We start from the raw sequence: 25,925 nt of genomic DNA, 5'->3' as shown, positions 1-25,925 counted from the left end.
AGTTTTAGCTAGAAAAGCAACGTTGAAAAGTTCTGAATCTTAGTATAATTTTGTGTTTAAAAAGCAATAGAAAAACTTGCAACAGATACCATTCTCTGTAAGAATGGTATAACATAGTCTGATATTTGATTGATGAAAATCAGCCAATGAATTTTTTGTCATAAGAGGTGGGGATTTTGTTATTACATTTTTCTTTTTATCATTATTCTTTAGGATTATTCTTTTCATAGTTGTGTTAGGAATGCATTTACTTTAACCATTGTCTTTTACTTTCAGTGTAAAGAGCAGCCTAACTAGTTTTAATATGAATAGAGTGATGGAGTAGGGTCCGTGGCTTATTAATGTTGTAATGATTTAATCTCCTTGCTTAGCCTCTTGAAATAAATACTGGTTGCTGAATATAGGCCTTTCTCTCATTTTTCACATCTTAGAATTACTGTTTCTTTAAAATTAACACTAATGTGATTTACATGATGGGACTTGAAGAATTTTATGAGTTAAAGAAATTAATTTTATCAGTGTTAATCTGTAATGACAAAAAGAGTTGAGCAGTTATCTCCATGGTGTAAACAGGGTTAAATTGTAGTTAGTAAATGAGGAATGAATTAGAGGTTTGACTGCTGTGGAACTATTGTTAAGCAGACTTTAGGGTAAGCAATAACTTTGCAAAGGCAGGAGATGAGACTGGGCGACCTAATGAATACCGTACCATGTATGAGTTCCAGTATACACACTCGTTTTAACATACATACTGCCAATGAGAATTTGGAAGCCCAATATTTCTGCCTATTCTAGATAATACTCTCTTACATTCTCCTTGTGATATCTAGCACAGTGTTGTACACATGTTAAGTTCTCCAATAAATATTTAATTAATTGAATCTCAAGGAAGCATACAGTCATTTGCTATACTGGGATATTACCATTATCTACTGTATATTCAAATGTTCTTTGTTATAAAGAACTTATTAAAGAATTTGGTGGGAGATACTTAAAAAAAGAAAGGGGCTGGAGAGATGGCTCAGTGGTTAAGAGAACTGACTGCTCTTGCAGAGAACCCAGTTTTGATTCCCAGCACCTACATGGCAGCTAACACCTGTCTGTAACTCCAATTTCAGGGGATCTGATGCCCTCTTCTGACCTTCTCAGGCACTGAATGACACTGGTGCAATACACACAGACACATAAAATAAAAGTAATAAAATATTTAAAAGATGGGGCTGGAGAGATGGCTCAGCGGTTAAGAGAACTAACTGCTCTTGCAGAAGACCCGGGTTCGATTCCCAGCACCCACATGGCGGCTATGAACCATCCTTAACTCCAGTTCCAGGGGAATCCGAAGCCCTGTCTGACCTCCGTGGCATTGCACGACATGGGTGTACTCACATGCAGGCAATACACTCATACACATAAAATAAAAATAAAATATTTTTAAAAATTGATGTGCACTATGTGCGTGCCTGGTGCCCACCTAGCTCAGAAGTGGACATCAAATTCCCTGGAGCTGGAGTTGCAGACAGTTGTGGGCTACCATGTATTCTTTAAAAAAGAGAGAGCACTGGCTACTCTTACAGAGGACCTGGGTTTGGTTCCCAACACCCACATGGCAGCTAACAACTATCTATAACTCTAATTCCAAGGAATATGACACCCTCTTCTGACCTCTACAGGCATTGCACAACATGGGTGCTCTTACATGCACACAGGCAAAACACTCATACAAATAAAAATAACTTCAATCTTTTAAAAAATAGCTGTGGTCATTACACTGAAGCACATAAATTTTATTGGTGTATTTTGTGTGCATGCATAATAAAGGCTTGTATATAGTCTGACTTTTAGAAACTCATTTAAAAAATCAGCTGAATCTTTGGATTTTCCTTAAACACTCTTTGTAGTTCTAAGATGACATTAGTTACAGAACCTTCAGGCAATCGTCAAAGGTACTATAGAATTTATTTGCCATTCTAGGACCCCCCTTATTTATTAAACAGGCACAACTTATTTTCTTTTCAAGGATGATCATTTCCTACTTTGCATGGAAGGGGAGAGTAGAGAAGACTACTGTTTCATTTCAATTGTGACAAAATATGGAACCCATTTCCCCCTTTAATTAACAATAATAGCCTTGATTATCGCCTTAGAAAATCCACAAGATCATTGTATGTGAGGAAAATCTCTGTAATTACCACTAATCATGGGTTTTGTTCAATCAATTAATGGCGCTTTGAAAGTCTCTTTGCTAGCAATAAATTGAGTATGTGGATTTAAAGTTTTCCTTTCACTCACTTTTTGCACCTGCTCAGTTCTAAGCTCTAATCCCATGTGATGATTTTCATTTTTCTCAGCAATTGTCTCGACATATCCCCAAGGGATAACAGAAATCTTAGTGTACTCTGTGCAATAATGTTACTGTTATAATTTAAATATTGCCATCCTGCATGATTTCTTTCTAAACGGAATACAGTTTGGCATGTTGGTGCTGAACTGTAATCCCAGTACTCTGCAATCCTGGAAGTAGGGTGGATGAAAGAATATCGCAACAGTTCCAGGCTAGCCAAACCATGATAGGAAGACACTGTCTCTAACACTTAAAAATGATTATTTGCCAGACAGAAAATGTGTTTTACATACTAAGACTTTAATTTTGTAATTTTACTTGCCACAAAGTCAAATTTCTGGTTAGACGTGGTGGTGCACACCTTTAATCCCAGCACTCAGGAGACAGAGGAAGGTGGATCTCCATGAGATCAAGGCCAGCACGTTCCAGGCCATCTAAGGTTATGGAGAGATCCTTTTTTTAAAAAAAAAAAAAAAAAAAAAAAAAAAAAAAGAAACAAACAACAACAACAAAAAAAAACCTCTGGTAACTTTAAACTTTTCCAGTTTTGTTTTAATCCTTCAAATTCTTCTTTTGAAAAAAAAATTTATTGAGCTTTGTACATTTCATAACAACAGTTCTTAATCAAATTTAGACGCCCCTCCCTATCCATGCCCCCTTATTGGGCCTCATGTATTCTGCCATGTATTTTTTTTTGTCTTTTGAGACAGGGTCTCCTTATAGCCCCAGCTGTCCTGGAACTCACTGTGTAGACCAGGCTGGCCTCAAGCTCACAATGATCCTCCTGCCTCTGCCTCCCAAGTGCTGGGATTAAAGGCGTATGCCACCACGCCCGGCATCTGACATATATTTTAAGTCCTATGCAGCCAAGCATTTGTACCCAGATGTCCATCGGTGCAACTTCATCCACTGGTGTCTAGTCAGCCTATCTAAAGATTGTTGGTGAGGCCTACTCTCCCTCACCAGGTAGTAATCAGTCTCCAACAGTTCCCAGACTAGGGCCGACCCACCACCCACTTTCCTCACTCTGCTCTAGGTCCTTTTCTGATTGAGTTGTGTAAGTCCAGTGCTTGATGCCACCATTGCCACAAGTTCACATATGCAAGCTTCCAGTGGCCTGAAAGCCTCTGCTTCCCTGTTTTCATTGACCAATCCTGGCTCTTACAATCTTTCTGCCTCCTCTTCCATAGTGGTCCCTGAGTCATGGGTGGGAGAGGTTAGGTAGAAGAGTCCTATCTAGGGACACACACTCTGCAGTCTCTTATTCTTTAAAACTTGGCCAGTTGTGGCCTTTTGTGTGCATCACACTCAGTTGTATAAGGAAGCTCCACTGGTGAAAGTTGAGGGATGCACTAGACTCCCCCCACCCCACCCATTTCACTCTGTTTCATGAATCTTGCTGTAGAGATTCCAACGTAGATATCTCACCTACGACTGGACATCATTCAGACATATATTCTCTATGTCTGACCAGCTGTGGAATTCTGCAGTAACCTCTATCTGTTGCAAAAAGAAACTTCTTTGATAAGTGGCATATGGTATGCTTGTCTGTAAATATGAGGATCTATATTTAGCATATGGTAAGAAATTTCATTTGTCTAGAGATATGAAAGGGGTAAGGTTTTCTCTTGTATCTATGTCCTCTCCAGCCATGTGTATTTGGCTATGTTTACAGTGCCACCCATGAGTTCACTTCTATTGAGAGGGTTTTAATCCCAATTAAATAGCTGTTGATTACCCCCCAGATGACAGTGTCATTACTGTACCAACAGAGGTAGTTTGCTGTGCTAGTTGTTATGGTTATTAGGCTTTAGAGGTGGGTTGGACCGTTAATTGATTTTCTCCCTTAAGAGCTTGCAAAATATCCTCCAGAACTATAAGAGCTAAACTTCAGGTAGAAGGCTTCCAGGTCAGTTCTTGCTCCATTCCTCCAAGTCCTGTGTTCGAAGTATGTCTGGTCTTAAGCAATAGCTCCTTATCTTCCAGTTCTGGGAGATAACCAAGAGCTCTGACAGTAGCCTTTGTTACTTTGGAGTCTCTTGGACCGCTCTGACCAACCACTTGAAAGGTGGTCTCTCCTGTCTGGCACTGTGTTCTTTACATTATGGCCCCCAGGTATACATATGCACTAATGTTCAGGAACCGTATGTGTATTTCTCAGGGGATTTACGCAGCTCACAATCGCCTGTAACTCCAACTCCAGGGGATCTGACACCCTTTTCTGGACTTTGCAGGCACCTGCACACACGTGTGCTCACACACACATATGCACATAATTTAAAATAAGATAAATATTTAAAAAGAAAATGAACTAATATGAATTTTTCCTACCAAAAGCACACTCCAGTGAATTTCATTTTAAACATGAAATTCAGCACTTTTGAAATATAAGAATAGTGGAGTTTCTTAAATGACTGGGAATGGTGTGGGTGTATTCCTTTGACATTGCTGACCAAAAGAAGTCAAAAACTTTTTGGTTGTGGTGGTTCTAGCTGTAACCTATTTCTCTCATCCTAGGAAGTTGTTGTTTCCAATTACTTGATATTCTGTCATATACAAACCACATCAGAACAATGCCACAAAAAATATAGTGGTTTAGGTTTAATTTAGTTTCAGTATTGGTTAAAAGTACAAATGTAGGAGCTGGAGAGATGGCTCAGCGGCTAAGAACACTGGTTGTTCTTGCAGAAGACCCGGGTTCGAATCCCAGCACCCACATGGCAGCTAACAATTGTCCGTAACTCCAGTTCCAGGGGATCCAATACCCTCTTCTGTCCTCCGTGGGCATTGCACGACACTGGTGCACTTACCTACATGCAGGCAATACACACATACACATTAAATAAAAATAAACATTTTTTTAAAAAGTACAAGCATGCACATTTGTTTAATTATGCCTTTAAAATATAAACAAAATCTATGAGATTAAGGAGGTAGAGCACTCACTTAGCATATGTAAGACCTTGGGCTTCATTTCTAACACCACCGCATTCAACCAAATGAATCAACAAATAAATAAATGAAACTGGGTATGTTGACACATGCTTATAATCCAAGAACTTTGGCAGTAGAGACAGGAGGATCATGAGTTTGAGGCCAGCCTTAGCTACATAGCAAACTCAAGGCCAGCCAATACTACATGAGACTATGTCTCAAAAACATAAATACCACATCCCAGCTAAGAAATAAATTAACTAGTGCTCATTCATTCACTATGGAAACTGGATCACTATCTATACAATATTAGAAATGTGGTTTGGGATAGTCTGGAGACTGACTGTACATTGACAGTGTGGAAAATAAGAGAAATGCAAATGTAGAGCGTGCAAGCAAGTTCACACACATGTGTGAGAATATGTCCATGTAAGCATGTGCATATATATAAATAATTATAAGTATTTTTGGTTGCCTGGTCTTGACCTTCTAATCTAGTCCAGCCTTCAAATGTACTTGAATTTTCCCTTTGGAAATTCACTATTGAGCTCTATAACAGCAAGCTCTATGTTATCCTCAATTGAGACTTACTAAATTTCCTCTTACATTTGTTGAAATGGACCAGGGAACCTCAAAAAGTACAAGCTGTGAAAGACCAGCTCCAGGTTTTTCTGGGCATCTGGAGATGCTTTGTAGCAGCCTTTCCTAAAGTTTTAATGCCTTCAATGCATTTATTGCTTAGACTGTAGGGTGGAATATGTGTATAATCTAAATTCTGTACAAATGTTTTGGCCAAGTCTTCAAATCAGTATTTTGTGAACTTTTAATAGGCATTTGAGATTGTGTGTGTGTGTGTGTGTGTGTGTGTGTGTGTGTGTAAATCCATTATTAGACATTTAGGTTTCTATTGTCAAATTTTTAGTGCTACAATTTTTAGTATATGTTGGTTAAGTTAAATTGAACACAGTCTTTCTGAAAGGATGTAAATCTGCACTTAATGGGTTTTTTTCTTTAAAACCTCATGAGCACCGTCCAGGGTGAATTAATGTAGAAGCTGCCTATGTGTTGCAGATGAGGGCAAACAGTTGCAGCCTTTTTATAAGAACAATAACAGATTCAGACGAATTCAAGGATAGAAAAAGCAAAATACACACACACACACACACACACACACACACACACACACACACCATACACAACCTGAGGGAAGTCCTCGTATTTCTTACTGTCAGATTTATAAGAAAAAGTAACACCCTCAAAGATGCATTTGAAGTGATGGATTACAGTGCATACCTATCAAGGGCAGTGTAAAACAGCAGCTAAAATCAAAACCACTTGAATTCTGGCTCTGCTTTCTCCAGACAAGTACTTAAAATAGCTTAAATAACAGGATGCAAGGGGAGGGAAAACATTTCCTTTTAAGGATATGCATTCTTGGTGTGATTCAAACTTCTGCAGGAACAGGGCTATATAATAAGTTTATTTACTTTAGGGGGAAGGGTACTAAGGGAGGTAAATGGCATTGAACTAGCTTGGTGAAAGAGAGTGATGAGATTTCGTTTAAAATAAAATGCAGATGTGAATCTACTTATGTCATCTGAGAAAGAGAGAGAGACACACAGATAGAGAGCAAATTCCTTGTAACCAACAGTTGGTTCTTTACTAATGAATTCAGCAGCCAGAATGAAAGATGAGTCTGTCTGGTGAAATACTGAGATCCTCCTAGTGATTTTTTTCAAGTGTTTTTTTTTTATGTATACTTGGCATATTCTTTACTTTCCACCAGTACTTTATTCAGTGGTTAAGTGGCATTTCATTTTTCCTGTGGCTTGTTAGTCTACTCATACTAACAAAATTTTCTGAACCAAAATGCTGATAGAAGCATTATGGCTACTGTGGATAGCATAGGCTGTATGTAAGTCATATATGCTTGTATCGGTCAGTTGAAAACATGATGCTGTAAGGGACAAGTTTTCTAAATGCACAGCCTCTTTCACCCTATGCCAACATATAGTTACAAATGGCAAATGAGACAGAAATGGGTTCTAGAATGTTGGCGGCCAGAATGAGCAAATAAAGAGCTGCCATCATGCCTGGTGTCTGTGATTTTAGTTTCAAGTTAAAACTACTTTTAATCTAGGTCAGTCTTCTGGGTGTATACATTATTAAAGTCTTACATTATATCAAAACTCAGAATAAGAACAGTTCACCGTCAGACGTGGTCTTGAGCTCCTGGTCAGTAATGTTACTGGTGAGATGGATGCTCTCTAAAATAACTTATACTCCCTCATTTTCTGGCACTTTAGACACCTGTCACTGCTTAAAGATGTATTACTGTTTGGGGGGTGTTATTTTGTTTTTTGTTTGTTTGTTTCCTTTTTTAAAAGCGGGAATTGACAATGAAATTAGGATAAAACTCTTAAAATAATTATACATTCTTTTGTATTTAAGTACATTACCCACTGGGAGATTCTGTAAAATCAATTGTTAGCGGTTGCCATTTTCAGGCTCTGTCTGCTTTCTTACTGACTTTGAAAATGTTCTCTTCAAATCTAGGATTTAAGAGTTCTAATAAAAGCACAGTGTGACTTCCTAATACTGACACCAAATCGCCATAGCACAGACCAGATTAACATCTGTGTATAAAATATAGGAGTATAGCCAACTAGGTACAATTTGCAAGTCATGAGTTCAAGTAAAAACCAACGTTTCTGTCAGATTAATATCTCCATATTTTGGGTAAAGCTATCAATATCTACAACAGAGACACTGTACTAAGAGCAGGTATTCAGTGTGCCCTAGAGGGTGACTGAAGCTTGAAATGGTTTGTTGTGCTGTTTTGAGACAGAGTCTGGCTGTGTTTCCCAGGCTGAACACAAACTACAGGCTTAAGTAATGTTCCTATCTTGGCCTCCCCTGTAGTTAAGTAGCTGGAACAACAGGCAGGTGCAAGACAATGGGCTACATGGCATTTCCTGATAAGGGCAAAATAAGTTTCTACATTTGGAAAGACACCTAGCCTGATGGCCTTCTCTGTTCCCTGTGCTTAGGCCCTGTTGGGTGGGTGGGTGTAGTTAGAAAACCAAATTACAGATCTGAAGGTTGCTGGGTGGGGACAGGATTAGAACAAAGGGAACGAGGTTGAATGTTATTTAAGGGATATTTCTGTCAAGGTTTGGTTTCCTGATGAATTGGCATTCTGTCCTTCTTAGTGCTATTTCTGCATTTTTTGGTCATTGCCACTTAGTTCTGTTTTGAAAATGCTCATCCAGGTTAGAATATGCTTATTCTGCTTAATGCCAGAAAATTCGTTTCTTCTACAAACCGAATTCTTCCTGTTGTTTAAAGTATAGGCAGACACTGTGGTGCATAATGTGCTTTGGGTTCAAAGATAAAAAGATTAATGTTAAAGAAATTTTATCAAGAAATGTGCAACCTAATAAAGAAGATTGTCTTGTAATGATTTCAAAATCTTATTCTTCCATGCCCATTTCAAATTTTCCTATCCCAACTAATGTGTGTTATTACTACCGGACTTTGAAAAGGAGTTTCCGAATGTGGTTATTTTATGTCAGTTATATTTAAGGGTGGCTACTTCCTGGCATCTTTTAATCACATCAGTGAACTGTCTTCTAATTAATGCTGAAGAGAGGTTATTGCAGAGGTAGTTTATACAAACAGTAGTACTTTGTGTTGCCCAAACCTCTATTTCCACCTAATAAAGTTAAAATAGACTCTGAGGGCCTTAGTCAACTTCTTGGAGCTTTGTATCCATTATACTTTTTCAATATTTCATTTAAAATTCCTCTGTCTTCTTAGATTATACCAAAATGCCACTTATGGGGTACCTGGTATTATATGCCAAGTCTAAACTGGAGTCAATAATGAAAGATTAAATTGTACTCAGACTTATGCTCTTTTAGGAGTCAAAGAAAAGGAGAATACATTTCAAAATATTTTCCTGTCATACCACTGATGTGGCTAAAGTTTACTTAGTTACAGGGAGTAAACTATTTCTTTCTCTAAAAGCATGATAAAAATGAGCCAGGGTGACTACCAAGAAGCACACGCCCGTGTCCTCCACGTGCGCTGACCTTTTCCAAAGTACCTTTCTCCTTTCCTTGATGCCTGTGCTGAAATCTGTGTTAAAATTTCTGGCTAAGCAAGTAAAGGCATTTACAGCCAAGCCTGATGACTAGAGTTCAATCTCTATGATCCACATGGTATAAGGAGAGAATGGACTCCCCAAAATGGTTCTCTGACATCCACAAGTCACATACACACAACTTTTTTTAATTAAAAAAAAAAAGATGGGGAGTGGTTGAGGAAGTCACGTGACATTGACCTCTGGCCTCCACATACATGGATTTTTGCACATACACGGATTTCTGCACATACACGCACACACACACAAAAATAAAAGTAAACGACACTAACTTATAATTTAAAACTATGTTAAAATTCTTCTTAATAAATTGCAACTTTACTTCATAATACATAAATAAATGAATAAATACATAAATAGCTGGATATGATAGCATACTTCTGTAATCCAGCATTCAGGACGCAGAAGAATCAGGAATTCAAGGGCATCTGGGTGACAACATAGTGTGGCCCTGTCTCAAAACTAAACAAGTACTGAAGATATAACTCAGCACAGAGCACTTGCCTGGTATGTGTAAGGTGCTGGGTTCTATCCTCAACACAGGAAAATATTTTCATAAAATAGTAAGACTAGAATTGGTGAAATGGCTCAGCAGGATGATCAGAAGTTCAAAGTCATTCATATGAAGAACTTGATGCTTGACCTTTTACTTTTTAATTTTTTATTTATTTTTTTTATTTTATGTGTATGCATGTATGGCCTGCATGTAGGTAAGTGCAACCGTGTCATGCAATGCCTGCGGAGGTCAGAAGAGGCTGTCGGATCCCCTGGGACTGGGGATATGGACAGTTGTTAGCTGCCTTGTGGTTGCTGGGATCTGAACCCGGGTCTTCTGCAAGAACAACCAGTGTTCTTAACTGCTGAGCCATCTCTACAGCCCAATGCTTGACATTTTAAAATTCAAAGCAAAGACATGAAGATAGATAGCCACTAAAGAAATGAAGTGTTTTACATTTGAGGAAATATGATTTCGGAAGTATCAACTAGCTTATGATGGGTACTTAAAAAATATAGACATTTTAACGTTTTGGTTATTAACCTTAGCCTTTAACGGCTGCACTATCCAGACTTGAAACAGTGTCCAGTCTACAAAGAGGAGGGTAGACTCCATGCTTCCAAGCGAAGCCAGCCATGGTCAAGCAGGACCTTTGACTCATCTTCACATAGACAGAACTGGTAAAAGAAAGGAGCCAGGGGCTCCTCCCAAGCCCATGTGACCCCTGAGGAACAGATCCTCAAACAACCTTTAGAGTAAAAATAAATTGATTTATCTGGGCCAACTGCACAGCCTTAAACACCCAAAAGGAAAGTATAACCAAAGATTAAAGGGGCCAATATAATTTTTAAGAGTCTATAAGTATAGCTAAAGGCTACATAACAAGTAACAATGCCAGATAGGCGATAACCTTCATACATGTTAAAAAAAACGGTATATTGACCTTGAGCGTACAGGCCTGTAATTCAATGTCCTCAAAAGGCTGAGGCAGGAGGATCATAAGCTCTAGGTTTACTTGGTCTACAGTGTTAGTTCAAGGCCAGCCTGAGCAACTTGCTGATGCCTCAAAATAAAAATAAAAAGATGGCTAATGATATATTAATATGTCAGTTGTAGAGTGCTTGCTTACCATGCGTAAGGCCCTAAATTCAATCTCTAGTGCCATACTCAGAAAAATAATAATAAAAATAAAATAAGGACCGGTGAGATGGTTCAGCAAGTAAAGGCACTTGCCTCCAAGCCTGAAAACCTGAGCTCGATTCCTGGAATCCACCTGGTATAAGAAGAGCACCATCTCCCCCAAGTTGTCCTCTGACCTCCGCCATGACAGACACTCTGACATACACACAAATACACAAACATAGACACACAGATACACACAAAAAAGTAAAATGTGGGTTTTTATTTTTTGTTATTTTTATTTTATGTATACGAGTGTATTGGCTGCATGTATGTAAGTGCATCTGTGTTGTGCAATGACCATGGAGGTCAGAAGAGGGTGTTGTATTTCCCTGGAACTGGAGTTATGGACAGTTGTTAAGCACCAAGTGGGTGCTGGGAATCGAACCCGGGTCCTCTGCAAGAGCGGCTGGTGCTATTAACCAGTGAGCCATCTCTCCAGCCCTAAATAATTTTAAATATAAACATAAATAAAATAAAATCTAGTAATCAATATTTAAGAATATTTGACTCTGGAGTTTAGGATCTAGTAATAGGGTTCACGCTTGGTGTGTTTGAGGCCCCAGGTTCAATTTCTTACCAATACAAATAAAAGACCATAAAAATACACTGCATTACAGCTAAAGGTAGAATTCCACTATCATTTTGACTAGATGAACTTTTTTGACAGTGCTAAAGGACCTACCTAGCAAGTGACCCTGAATTCGAACCACATCTCCAACAATGATGAAAAAAAGAGAAATTAATCAGCTTTCAAATTATTGATGAACTGCTCTCAGATATGATAGTTAATATTTTAGCTTGCTGTGATAGCACATGCCTGTAATTCAAGTGCTTGGGAGACAGAGGCAGGAGGATCACTGCAAGTACAAGGCCAGCTAGGGCTATAATAATAAGACCCAGTTTCAAACACCCCACTCCAAATAAAAGTCCAGACATAAAATAGTATTTTATTAGTTGACAAGAATTGACTACTATGACTCACACTGAGGGGAAAAATCCAAAATATGCACCACAGCCTAAAAGAATAAATATAACCCACTGTCTGATTTATCTCTCATTCCCCTTTGCTCACTCTGCTCGAAGCATGCTAAGATAGATCTCCACAGTTCACAGAACACACCACACACACATTTCTATTACACAGTGTGGTTACTCTTTCCCCTACCTGACATCTCTTACTCCAGATGTCCACCTTTACGTCAAATAAATCTGTACTCAAACAGAACCTCAGTACAATGGCCTTCCTTGGCTGGTCTGTCCAAACAAGAGTCCCTACCATGTCACTATAACCCAGAATTACTCAATCAAGACTGTTTACATACTGAACTCATCATTCCATGTCTTATAGCAAAGGATCTTGTCAGTTGTGTTATAGAATATTTAGCAGCTTCCAAAAACATCCCTCTATTGGGTTCTTCCTCGTTTTTTGTTTGTCTTCCAAGGCTGAACTAGTTGGCTGGGAAGAGTGCCTGGATACTCAGGTGAGAGTCCCCTTGTCAAGAAACTCCAATGGACTCTCATATGAACATTTGGGGTGAAAATAGCCTGTTCTGACTTTTTTCTAGTTCCATGTCTAGAACGTGTAATGCTAATTACTCTTGCCTTTACTTCTTCACATCTTCTATTCACGATACAAGGACTTTCTTTTCCTCTTAGAAACAAGAATTATGCAATTTGGGAGTCTTTTAGATAGACCCACTGAAGGGGTACTCCAATTGCCTCGCCCTGCATCCCTGTTCAGCATGGAAGAAGCCAGAGCAGTCTGCATCCCTATTCCTCACTGGCAATTTGGGTAACCCCTTCAGAGGATGGCGTGATAAGAATAGGAGGTAAGAATAGGCTACGCAGTTAGGGTAAAAAGACCCCAAAGAAATGTAGCCAGTTTCTGGGCTAAAAGTCAAAATGTCCTTGGGCCTGTTAGCAACATACTCTGTTCCAAAGGTCAAAAATGTCAAAAGTATTTGGGAGCTTGTATCTAATCCTTAAAAGATTTTAGGGTTGCCTCTTCAGAGGGGGGGGGAATGTTGGAGAGGAGGGAGTGGGCATATATTTGATCCAAACACCTTATATACATGTATGAAATTCTCAAAGTTTTTATAAAAGTCTCAAAAAGGCCAAAAAAAATTTAAAAAAAGGAAAAAGAATATTTAGCAGCATCCATAGTCTCTACTTACTGGATTCCTGGAACTGTTTCTCCCAACTCAAGATGTGGGAATTAGAAATGTCTTCAGCTAGAGCTGGCTATTGTGGTGCATACCTATAATCCCAGCACACAGGAGACTGAGGCAGGAAGATCGCCACAGGTCATGACAAGTTCTAAAAATTAAGTGTCCAGACACTTCTGAATTTCTCCAGGGACGGGGGAGTGAAATAACTCCTGGTATAACCCTTTTTCCTACTTTAATTTTCATCATCACAGTTATATTCATACTATTATATTATGTTGCACTTACTGTTCTATGTATGTATTGTGGTTAATGTGGGTTCCATTTCTGTAAGACTTTCCGTGGTTTCTTTGGTTCTGTGAACAGTACCTGATAGAGCCTTTAAGTCCATTCCTTAGTCATAAATCCTTTCCACAACTGATGGCATGGTCGTCTTCAATCATTTCCCTATGCAGTGCATTTCTTCCTTCGATTTTAATTTTCATATTTGAGATTGTTGGTGAAAGTGAAAATTTACTCACTAAAATGTGTAATTATTAGCATTTTCTTCTCAATAACCCAGCCTGCGGTCATTCATCATGGGATTTTGTTCCATTTTTCATAGTTTCAGAATGAGCATCACTCATTTAATCTGAAATTAGACCTGAAGGCAGTTTCTTCTTGTCAACTGTGCTTTGCGATAGAATCAGTGCTAAAGCATTATACTTCTTTTGTATAAATGAGAGAATAAGGATAAAACTCCCGAATAGGTACAGTAGAAATTGTGTTAGATCATGGTAGAGTTTTCTTGATGTATAAAATATTATTTTTTAAAGTTCTCTCAATTCTGTGATTTCAAAAGAGTTTTATTATCATAAAAGTATATTATCTTATAAACAGGGATACTACTTTCAAGTAAAACTGCTTACCATATTGTTTAAAATACAAGATACATGATAAAAATAAAACCTTATCCTTTCATTTAAAATATATATTCCCTTCCAAACATCCTTATGTTCCAAATGGTAAGAAAAGATTGTAATTAAATGAGCTTCGTGAAATAATAAATATGTATGATATTCTTAATGAACGTATTTCTCCTAATTTTCTTCCTGTTTTATGTTTGATTGTTTGCCTTGTTCTTCCTTTTTACAAAGATCTCAACAGCAATGGATTCATTTGTGACTATGAACTTCACGAGCTTTTCAAGGAAGCGAATATGCCATTGCCGGGATATAAAGTGAGAGAAATTATTCAAAAACTCATGCTGGATGGTGACAGAAATAAAGATGGGAAGATAAGTTTTAATGAATTTGTTTATGTAAGTATGTGAAAAGAATGTGTGATCATTAGAATTTGTGATTATTTCATTGTCTGCTGGGATCTTGCAGTAAATGCCTAAATAGTTCATATTAATACTGCAGTACTAGTAACATTTCTGTCATCCTGCCCATGAAACTTAGTTCCTTCAGCACTAAAATATCTTAATAAAAGAAAGAACACTGAGAGAAACAAAGCTGAAACACAATGATCTCTGTGGACAGAGAACACTCTCCTTCCTTCAGGGGCATCTTTCAAGGTGCTGAATGACATCCTTGAAGCATTCTTTCACTCTCCCATAGAGAATGGTGTGCTCCACGATTTTAATGATACACCCTGACTTCCAGTCTTAGAAGCTTCCTAAGCTGAATTTTCTGGTTAAAAAGACATTTTCTAGCTTGTAGTAGTGGTATTTAACGGCACCATTTTCTCCAGGGCGATCATCTTGATAATTAAAACCTAGAAGCATATCCTTTTAGTCTGTTGGGAGAGGCATTTAAAATTTTTGTTTTCTTCTCTAGTGTCATCAAATATTCCTCAAGGATAGTGGCTTATGTCATAATTTCCCTCCACTGCAGCATTTAGCGCAGTGCCTGGAGCATGTGTAACTGGCACATGGTTCTTTATCACAGTCTGCCAGCCATTGCAGCCTAGATTTTTCTCTCTAGATATATTGAAAATTATTGCATATTTTAATAGCTATTGCTTCTCCCATTTAAAAATACCCTTAAGGTGTTTGGTTTGGCTTGGTTTGGTTTGGTTTGGGTTTGGCCTTGTTTTGCTCTGTTTGCTTTTTGAGACACAGACTGCCTTCAAATGTGTGATCCTCCCGCCTCAGCCACCTGAGCGCAGGAATATAAACATGTATACCCACACCTGGCCAACCTTAAGATTTTATGTATGTTATTTATTTATTTACTTGCGTGGTTTTGAGACTGGGTCTTGCTATGCAGCTCAGGCTGGTCTCAAATTTTTGATCCCCTGCCTCCCCATCGCTGGGATTACAGGAGTGTAGGATCAAGCCTGAGTATTTGCTTTTACTTTAAGTCTGAGTTTGACTAGATTTTATTAGGTATTACTTTCAATATACTGCAAACTAGTACTTAGTGCTTTATATTTGTCACCAAGATCCCAGTGCTCCTATCCGTCTTTCCACAGTTTATTTTGGCACCAAAATAGCTGCTTTTATAACATACGCTGTCTTCAGTTACCATGACTCACTACGGTAAATGAAATTCAGATATGTTCTCTCAGATTAGAGTGAAGTCAAGAACACACCATATGGTCAGGAAGCAAATTGACTGCATAGCGTTGTCTACTGCACTGTCAGCATTTGGTGGGTGGTGGGAGGAGGAGTACATTGCTGTTTTAAAACTACAGGCTCATGTCATAATTATAATTATATAGCTCTTGCCATTTTTATTTTGAAAAACTCACTTCCTCCTACCATTTTTGTCTCCAGTTATGGCCAAAGTCTTTGGCTTTGAATTCTGTGTTCAATAGTAAGTTGCGAATGATTTGAGATTTGAACATTGCATGTCCTTTAATGTCTCCTGATGTTACCGGCTCTTTCGTAACCGCATGTTTAGCTGTGAATTTAAAGCAGGTCAGAGCAGTTGTTAACTATGATTTTTGCTTTTGATACAACTTACAGCTCAGAATTTTCATTATCTACTGGGAAGAAGAGTCTTAACTTACTAGGATTTGTAGTATATTACTAATGTTGAGGACAAAATTATGAATGTGTCTGTGAATAAAATGATCTTGGAGAAATTTTTGTTTGTCTATTTTGAAACATTGAACACTCCACACAGATTTTAGTGGCTTTTAAGTGATGGGGTATGTTCTTAAAAAGTGAAGAAGGAGCTAGAGAGATGGCTCAGCAGTTAAGAGCACTGACTGTTCTTGAAGAAGACCCGGGTTCAAATCCTAGCACCCACATGGCCGCTAACAACTGACTGTAACTCCAGTTCCAGGGGATCCGACAGCCTCTTCTGCCCTCCGCTGCCATTGCACAACATGGGTGCACTTACCTACATGCAGGCAATACACACATACACATAAAATAAAAATAATAAAAATTTTTTTTAGTTATTTTTAAAAAGTGAAGAAGAGGCATAGTAATTTAGGCAACACCAGGGATTTTCTAAAACAAAACATTAACAAGAACATTTTAGGTTAATGTTTTAGAATTGGAAGGATTTATACTCCTATTTTTCAACTTAAAGCAAGCATATATGGGTGGATTCCTGAAAAAGAAAGTGACTTAGAACTTTAAACAACCCACCTAAAGTGTCAGGATGGTGCTTCCATGACTACCGGAAGAAGGAGGGCCATTGAAACCCCTGACCATTCTCATCTGCTGTAAGTGAACAACTTACAAATTGCCTATAGCTTAGCCACCAGAATACAGACTGTGTAATTCTTGTCAGATATTAGCATAATTTGAGTTGTAGTTTACAGGGATATATATTGCAAACCAAACTACAAGAAAAATTAGTTTATATTAATGTGGGGCAAGAATGTATAGGACAGAAAGACTCCCAAAATGATATGCAGACCTCAAAGGCAAAATTATAATTTAATAATCTGCGTTTGTTTTAAGTATTTCAAAACTAAATTATTGAATATTTTTAATGTTGATATTTATCCTGTCTTTTTTTCTTTTCTTTTTATTATTTTTATTTTATGTGTATGAGAGTATTGCAACTGTACCATGCAGTGCTTACAGAAGTCAGAAAAAGGCATTGGATCCCCTGGAACTAGAGTTATGGACAGCTGTTAGCTGCCATGTGGGTGCTGGGAATCAAATCCAGTTACTCTGCAAGAGCAACCAGTGCTCTTAACCATCTCTCCAGCCCCTCTTCTTTTCTTTTCTTGTGCTAAGGACTAAACCCTGGGTCTTGCACATGCCAAGCAAATGTTCTACCACTGAGTCATATGCCTAGTCCACTAGGTTTCTATACCTTTATAAAACAATATGATTTTTTCCTTCAATTGTGAAAGGGTAATATACAGTAAGTTCTTTGAAAAGAGATAACTGTTAATTTTTCATTTTCACAATGAGAAACTTGCTTTTACATAATGTTGATAAGTCATTACAATTCAACTAATGGTATTGATCTCATAGAATTAATCATTTAATGCCAGTAAAGTGTGTAGAACAACACTAGGCATGGAGTAAATGCTGCATAGGTGTTAGTGGCTGACATGATTCTGTTTTACTTACTGATTCATCAGAGATAGGGTCTCACCAAGATATTTAAACTGGGCAAAACTGTTGAGGCTCAAATGATCCTCTTGCCTCCACCCTCTATGGTGTTTGTGGAGCTATTACTACCTTTTTAAAAAGTAGTAGTAGGCCCAGCTTGATGGAGCATGCCTTTAATCCCGTCAGTCCTGAGGAAGAGGCATTAAGATCGCTGTGAGTTAACGGCCAGCCTGGTCTACATAGCAAGTTCCAGGCCAGCCAGGTCTGCATAGTGAGACCCTGCTCCAAAAAAATATTTTTTTAAACAATAGTGTTCTTTTACAACTTCTGGCTTCCAACAATTTCCAGAAGGATAAATTCAAACCTGCTATGTTGGAAAGAAGCCCCACACTGGAAGCAGTCAATGTTTTTTGCAATTCTTTCTGAAGTCTTTCCTCCTTAAGTCATATGCCTCTGCATTGTTTTGGTTTGGCAGCTAGGCCTATGCAGGGCTCACTTTGGGGTCAAAGAAGTTAACTGGCTGCTGAAGGTTTTGAGAGAAGGTCAGTGATTCTTCTAAAAGATTAAGAACAATAAAAGCCATAAAAGAGACTGAAAAGGATACATAGAATGAGCCAAGTAAACCAAGAATTTGTTCCCACTTCATAAAGCAATTCCATCTTCATGAAGAGAAACAGTGCAACACATTGAGCTTTTCAGGATCACGACTCAGCTTTGTTTTGAAATGATTCATTGAGAAGCCTGGCACAGTGGTCAATCTTGTGCTAGCTCTGATGTCTGAGATTCTTGTTAAGTCAAAGCCTATACTCAAATAACTTTATCATCCACTCCAGCCATTTCTTTACTAAAGTTGAAAGGAAAATGCAGATTCTCATGTAGTGAACCAATTTAATGGATATATGAATATTCGATCTTATTATTTAAAAATATTTTAATTGAATAAACAGGGAAATGATAGGAAACAGAATGTGAGGTTAGGTGAAATAATTGGTTTTAAGAAGGCTTAAAATCATTAAAAAGTGGGGCCTAGGAGTAAAGCTCAGTGGTGGAATATAGGCCTGATCATGGAATCAGTCCTCAGGACTACAAAATAAGAGAGCCAGGAAACTTGACAATTTGAATCACACTTTTGCATATCATTTTGAACACTGTTTACCAGAACTATGGAAGGGATCACATTAGAATATTTTACAGCAAAGACATTCTCTTTTTAAATTTGAATTATTCCACTTTTCCATAATGCATATAAATTCAGATTTATCATTCAGGTTGAATGGTGATCATTGAAACAAGGTAATATTTAGAAAGCAATGATGATTGAAGCAAACTCACACACAAGAAAAACCACTTTTCCTATCTCATTTGGAGGCAGTAACATGATTTGGTCATTGCAATGATTTATGGTATGCGAGGTATGAAGAAATGCACACCTGCCAGATTGAATTCAGAATGAAACAGGTTAGACAATGTTGTCTTTCCACGGTTCTGTTTTGTTTGAGCAAGGTTCTCATTCTGTAACCCATGCCTGCCTTAAACTCCTGGCGACTCTCCTGCCTCAGCCTCAAGTGTGCTAGGATTACAGGTGGGAACCAACATGCCCAGCTGCTTTTGTTTTGTTTTGTTTTGTTTTACTGTATTTTTTTTTTTTTGGTCTTTTTTGAGACAGGGTCTCCCTGTAGCTCCAGCTGACCTGGAGCTCACTATGTAGACCAGGCGGGACTCGAACTCACAGAGATCCACCTGCCTCTGCCTCCTGAGTGCTGGGATTAAAGGCGTGCACCACCACGCCCAGCTATTTACTGTATTTTTTGAGACTTGATTTCAATATGTAGCTCATGTTCTCCCAGAAATGCCCCAAACTCACAGCAATTCCCATGAGTCAACCTTCCAAGTAGTACGATTGCTGCTATGAGCCAATGTGTCTGGCTAGCAGATGCACTTGTGTGTGTGTGTGTGTGTGTGTGTGTGTGTGTGTGTGTGTATGTGTGTGTGTGTGTGTGTGTGTTAGCAGATATATTCTTATCAAAAGGAAAGCAAAAGGATCAAAATGCATCATGATTTAGGCTTTGCTTCATTCCCAGAGATCCATTTTATTATTGTATAATCTTAAATTCCATGAAATTAAGGTTGGACCAAAAAAACTCAGATTGCAAATAAAACTTTTAATAATTTTTAAATTGCCTGGAGTGTGTGATTCAGCACCATACTGTTGATATATACCACAAGGGTCAGGGCCATAGAAAGAGAGTGATTTCATTACTGAATTTATTTCAGATAGTATTTAGAATAGTTAATGTATACAAATATGCCTTATATACACATATACGCACATATATTCATCCATTCTACTGCTTGTAAAATTACAGGTTCAGCATAAAATTGCAGTTTTTCAGGGTCATTGATTGGAAAATCGAGGAAGCTAGATTTTGTAAAGCTTATTGCATACTGTTTTCCTAAATAAAACTATGTTAATACAGCCAAGGAAAGTTGGGATTTGATAATGGGAATGGGAAAAGATGACTGTGATGGGAACACTAACAACACACACAGCAACTCTTCCCCCATTACAAAAAGTCACTTTCTTAATGTGAACTAATTACAAAAAGGTGACCTGGTAGAAAGACTAATTATGAAAAGGCACTCTTCTATGCCTACATGGTCTTGTGCAAAGCTTGGCTGGGATTGCACGGACTAGATATTTTTTCCAGTCTCAATTGTTGTATACTGTGAACCTCAGATAGAAGACACCTCTCCCAAGAAAGAGTATGTGTCTATTTGTTAGCAGCACTAAAAGCCTTTGACATACTTTCCATTTCTTTAGCAGTTTTTCTTCCCATTGGTCTGCTTAAATGGAGATTCTAAAAAGCATTTAAAGAAAGTTTTGTGTTATGAGATGGTTCAGTGGGAAAAGCACTTTTCACCAAAGACTTTGACCTTAGTTTGATCCCCAAAGGCCATGTAAAATTGGAGGGAGATAACCAATTCTACAAAGTTGACCTCTGACCTCCACATGTATGTTATGGTGAATATGCATGAGCACACGCACACACATACAGACACTAATAAATAATGTTTCATAAAATCACTGATCATGTTCCTAGTTAAAAGTGGCTAATTAATTTAGACATGCATATTGGTAAACAGGGACAAATTTGGGCTGAGGTAAATTCTAGTGTTTTAGGAGTATAGAGCTACATCTTTAGAATGCTCACTCATTCAAAAAATTAAACCAGGATGTTAAATTAGCATTGTTATAACCTGCTTTTGTGCAGAGTCCACGTGCAAGTTAACTTGCTTTCCAGGTTCTTATACTATGAAAAGAAGTTGGACTCAAATGCCCAAATTGGACAATCACTGAAAAGCTTTTTTTGTGTGTTTTTTACCATGTAACTTGGGTGAAAAACCTGAGACTTTTGTGGGCAAGGCAAGTACTCTGCCACTAAGCTGCCTTCCCAGCTCTAGTTTTAAATTTCTTATTTTGACTTGGAGGTAGGATCTTATCAAGTTGTCCAAGCTGACTTTCTTGTACTCTCTCCCTCCCTCTCTTTCTCCCTTTCTCTCTCTGTGTCTCCCTTTTACCCTCCCTCCTCCCCTCCCCTCTCTTGAATCTTTCTATGTAGCCCTGGCTAGACTGGAGCTCACTATGTGGACCTGAATGGTCTGGAACTTGTGGTGATCCTCCTGCATCTGCCTCTACCTCCTGAGTGCTGGACTTACAGGTGTCCACCATTATGCCCAACTTTTCATATCTATATTCTTTTATTTTTTAGAATATTTTATTAAGTCTACAGCAGGGGAGCAGTGGACTGTGCAGTAACTGCAATATCACCTGCCTCGTATCTATTCTTGATAGGCATATATTTATATATATATATATATACTTTGAAATAAACTTTTTTGCTTTATTATTTGTTATTTTTATGGAATGAACTCCTACTGACCTACCACATTTGACCACAAAATAGTTTTTTAGTTGAGTCATAATTTTTTATGTTTCTGTGTGCTAAGAATTGTGGTCAAAGAATGGGAAGTCCTTCAGCCTTCTCTCTCCAAGAAAACAACAAAGCCATCCTTCTCCATAGGACATTAACAAGATTTGCCTGTGCATTTAAACCACATTACTTTTTGGCTTAAAGTGAATTCAATGCATGTAGCACTTAATGGTTTGGGCGAGTGTGTGTAACTCCCTTTGATGCTTCATCTTCAGTAGCAGTATCATAACACTTACCACCTGTGGAAAGAAATATAGGTAATGGAGATATAAAATAAGTTGTACATACTTATTGTGCTTGCTTGAAAGTCGTGGATCAACAAAAACTCTTTTAATTCATAGATTTTCCAAGAGGTAAAGAGCAGTGATATCGCCAAAACCTTCCGCAAAGCCATCAACAGAAAGGAAGGGATTTGTGCTCTGGGAGGAACTTCTGAGTTGTCCAGTGAAGGAACACAACATTCCTATTCAGGTAATCATGTCATGTGTGCTCTTAAGCTAACACAGTGCACTGAGTAGTAGATGATTTCATGTCCTGAAGACATACTCCCCCTTTTAAGAACACACTAACCTTGGTGATATAGTTGACCTTGAGTCAACTATTTGCCAGAAAGTCATGATAGATGTTTACTATATGACTTTGATAGCTTATGAGACGTATGACAAAATACGTGTAATGATAGCTTTATTACAATGGAGTTGTGCAGTAATGTAAATGTAATTTTTAAAGAGTTGTTACAACTTCTGTAAGGATCATTTAAACTTTTCTCTTGTTTTTATTAATTTTGTGATTTCCGATAGCCATTGTGTTGCTTGCTGTGTCTGGCTATCCAAAAAGGATATAACCACATGTTGTGACACATCATCTTTTAGCACGACTATACAATTTCAAGCTTTGAGACCAAATAATTAACAAGAGTATGGACTAATATCTTGTTATTTAACATAATTTCAGAGGAAGAAAAATATGCTTTTGTTAACTGGATAAACAAAGCTTTGGAAAATGATCCTGATTGCAGACACGTTATACCCATGAACCCAAATACTGATGACTTGTTCAAAGCTGTTGGAGATGGAATTGTGCTTTGGTAAGATGCTAGTTTGTTTTATATCCAGATTTCAAAAAATAGCCTTCCACAACGTGAATGTAATTTGTTTATGGATGCTTGACCATTTCGTGTTAGGAAAGAGAAAGGAAAATTACCCAGGTTCTGCATTTTTCATTTAATCTCTAAAGTTTTCTGTGAAACAAAAACTCAGCCATAAAAGTGGAGACCTCTTTTAGGGCAGAACTCTAAGCTTCCAATTTCTCCTCATCACTGAACAAGCAGAACATTACAACTTTGTCAAACTTAAGTATGTCAGTACCTATTTATTCTGAAGTAGCGTAGCTTCCAAAGGAAAAAAGAAAAAGAGGCTAGCCTTCAGTTCTCACTCTCCGGTGACCTAATTCTGAAAAAATGCTTTTTTTAACAATCCTCTTCATAATTGATAGAACATATAGACAAAAAAATCATCAAGAATCTAAAACATTTGAACAGTACTTGAAACTATTTGGCTTAATTTACATTTGTAGAACATTTCACGTAGCAACAGAATATGTATTTCTTGCAAGTATATGTAGACCATTTAACAAAAGAGACCATATTGTGGGCCACGAAACATTCTTGAATAAATTTAAAACTATTCAAGTGATACACAACACAAAAATACAAAGGAAATTAATTAAAAACTAATGACAAGAAACTTCAAATATTTGAAGCTAAAATAATCACGTTTCTTTTAAGATTTATTTTCTTTTTAGTTATGTGGATATGTGTGTGTCTCTGTGTGTATGCGCATATGTAAGTCTAGGTGCCCACAGAGTCCATGACGCCTGGGGACACTAACTTGACACGTAGGCCCTAACACAAATGACAGACTGTAAGAATTCCAGTGATGGGTAGGGGGCAATGGGAGGGTGCCGGTGGGGAAGGGAGTATAAAGATGATTAAGATTGACTGAGATGAGCTGGAGAGATGGCTCAGTGGTTAAGAAGTTAAGTCAGTACTGTTTTTGCAGAAGACCTGGGTTCGAATCCCAGCACCCACATGTCAGCTAACAGCTGTGCGTAACTCCAGTTCCAGAGGATCCAACAGTCTCTTCTGTCCTCTGTGGGCATTGCACGACAAGGGTGCACTTACTTACATGCAGGCATTACACATATACACATAAAATAAAAATAATAAGTAAAATAAAAAAGATTGAGAGGTTCTGCATGAAACAAACAAAAATTCAACAATTTTTTTTAGAAAAAGCTTCATGACTCCTGATTAGAGCTGTTAAATTTATTGGCACAAAGAAGTTCAAAATATTAGTGCTTAGCCTTCTCATATCTGTAGAATCCCCAGTGTCACAACTTTCATTTTAACATTAATAAATCATGTTTTCTTTTTCCTCCCCAGGCAGAGGTTTTTCTATTTTATTGATCATCTCCAAGAAACAGCCTTTGGTTTCACTAATTTTCTCTGTTGTTTTTCTGCTTCCCATTCTGCTGTGGTCCTTATTATTTCCTTTCTTTCTCTTATTTTGTGTTGAATTATTTATTTATTTAAGTTTCTTAATTGGAAGCTGAAGCCATCAACCCGGATCGTTTCTTTGTTTCTAACATAGACATTTGGTACTAGAAGGTTCCCCATAATATTGTTTGTATACTACAAATTTCAGTATGCTGTATTTCTTTTTATTCAATTCAAAATATTTTCTAATTCCCATTTAATTTATTTGATTCATTAATTAGATAGAAGTATGTTATTTTAGCAACTGGAGAGATGACTCAGTAGTTAAATGAGTATACTGCTCTTGCAGACGACCTGATTTCAGTTCCTAGCACCCATGTCGGGCTACTCACAACCATCTGTAACTCCAACTCCAGGGAGCTGATGCCCTCTTCTGTAAATTGCTTTTTTCACTATGACTGCCCCAGAGCCAGCAGAAATGTATCTTGGCAGAAATGATGTAAGGTTATCAACACTGTATATTGCTGCTCCTATTTTCAGAGACAGTGTTTCACAGTGGTTTAGATTAGGCTCCATAATAAATCAGCCTGGGTTCATATGCAGGCCCTAACCCTCAGTAGCTGAGTAACTGTGGTCCGAGAGCCAAGTCCTTTCGATTTCGCGTCCTACTGTGCTCTTCATCTTATTACATAGTTTGAGCATCCCTAATGCAAAAATCAGATATCTGAAATGCTCCCAAGTTGGAAATTATTGTTTTGGTTTTTATTGGCATATATTAATAATAATTAATAATGGGCTTCATTATACTGTTTTCAGACATGTATATAATGTGTTCTGAGCATATTCACCCCAATTACACTCTTGTCCCCCTCTACTCTTGCTGATCCTCTTCTTCCCATCTTGTCCCCCTTATACTTTTATGTCTTTTTCAGTGATCCAGTGAGTTTAATTAGACATGCTTACAGGAGCATGGGTGAGAGGCTATTTACAGGAGCATCTGAAACTTTTCAAATTCTGATAATGATACCACAAATGGAATATTACACATCTGTCCTCAAGTGACAAGCAAAAATAAAAGTGCAGGTACCCCCAAAATACTGAATAAAAATACCTTTTGAGCCAGAGGTATAGCTCAGTGGTATAATGCATGCCTAGGAAGCTCATAGCCTTGGTTTCCAACATAAGCACCACAGAAGGAAAAGGAAAACTTATATTCAGGCTGTATATTAATATATATACAAATATGCATGTATATATGTGCATACATATTTGTATTTGGTGCATAAATAAAATTTGTGTTTTTACTTGGGTCCCCCAATATGCCATTGTGCATGTGTAAATATTTTTTCTAATTTGTGGGTTGGGCGTATATAATCTTTTGTATAAGTCATCTATTGTGTTTTAAAAATGTGTTGTTTATTTATGCATATATGTGTGTGCCTATGTGAGTTTATGTGCATTATGCACATGCAGGTGCCTGTGAAGACTAGAAGAATGCATCAGATTTCCTGAAACTGGAGTTATAGGCAGTTGTGATCCATTCAAAGTGGGTACTAGGAAACAATCTTGGTACTCTGCAAGAGCAACAAGCACTCTTAACCACCAAGCAATCAATCTCCTCAACCCCAACTCTATTCCATTTT

At 37.7% G+C, this 25,925-nt stretch overlaps 1 protein-coding gene across 1 annotated transcript in view; it reads left to right on the top strand.

Annotated features, from left to right (window-relative positions):
* Positions 1-25,925, top strand: part of Pls3 (plastin 3) — a gene marked incomplete in the record, with an annotated part of 117,716 nt that overhangs the window by 66,172 nt on the left and 25,619 nt on the right. Inside the window, 3 exon segments of the mRNA XM_029567592.1 lie at positions 14,420-14,583; positions 22,127-22,256; positions 22,740-22,872. Coding sequence (XP_029423452.1) covers positions 14,420-14,583; positions 22,127-22,256; positions 22,740-22,872 — 427 coding nt within the window.

Source organism: Nannospalax galili, unplaced genomic scaffold (assembly GCF_000622305.1).
Source record: "Nannospalax galili isolate Female #2095 unplaced genomic scaffold, S.galili_v1.0 scaffold641, whole genome shotgun sequence".
Classification (NCBI taxonomy): domain Eukaryota; kingdom Metazoa; phylum Chordata; class Mammalia; order Rodentia; family Spalacidae; genus Nannospalax; species Nannospalax galili.
Note: the sequence above shows the minus strand (reverse complement) of the source record. Positions and strands in the feature narration are given on the sequence as shown.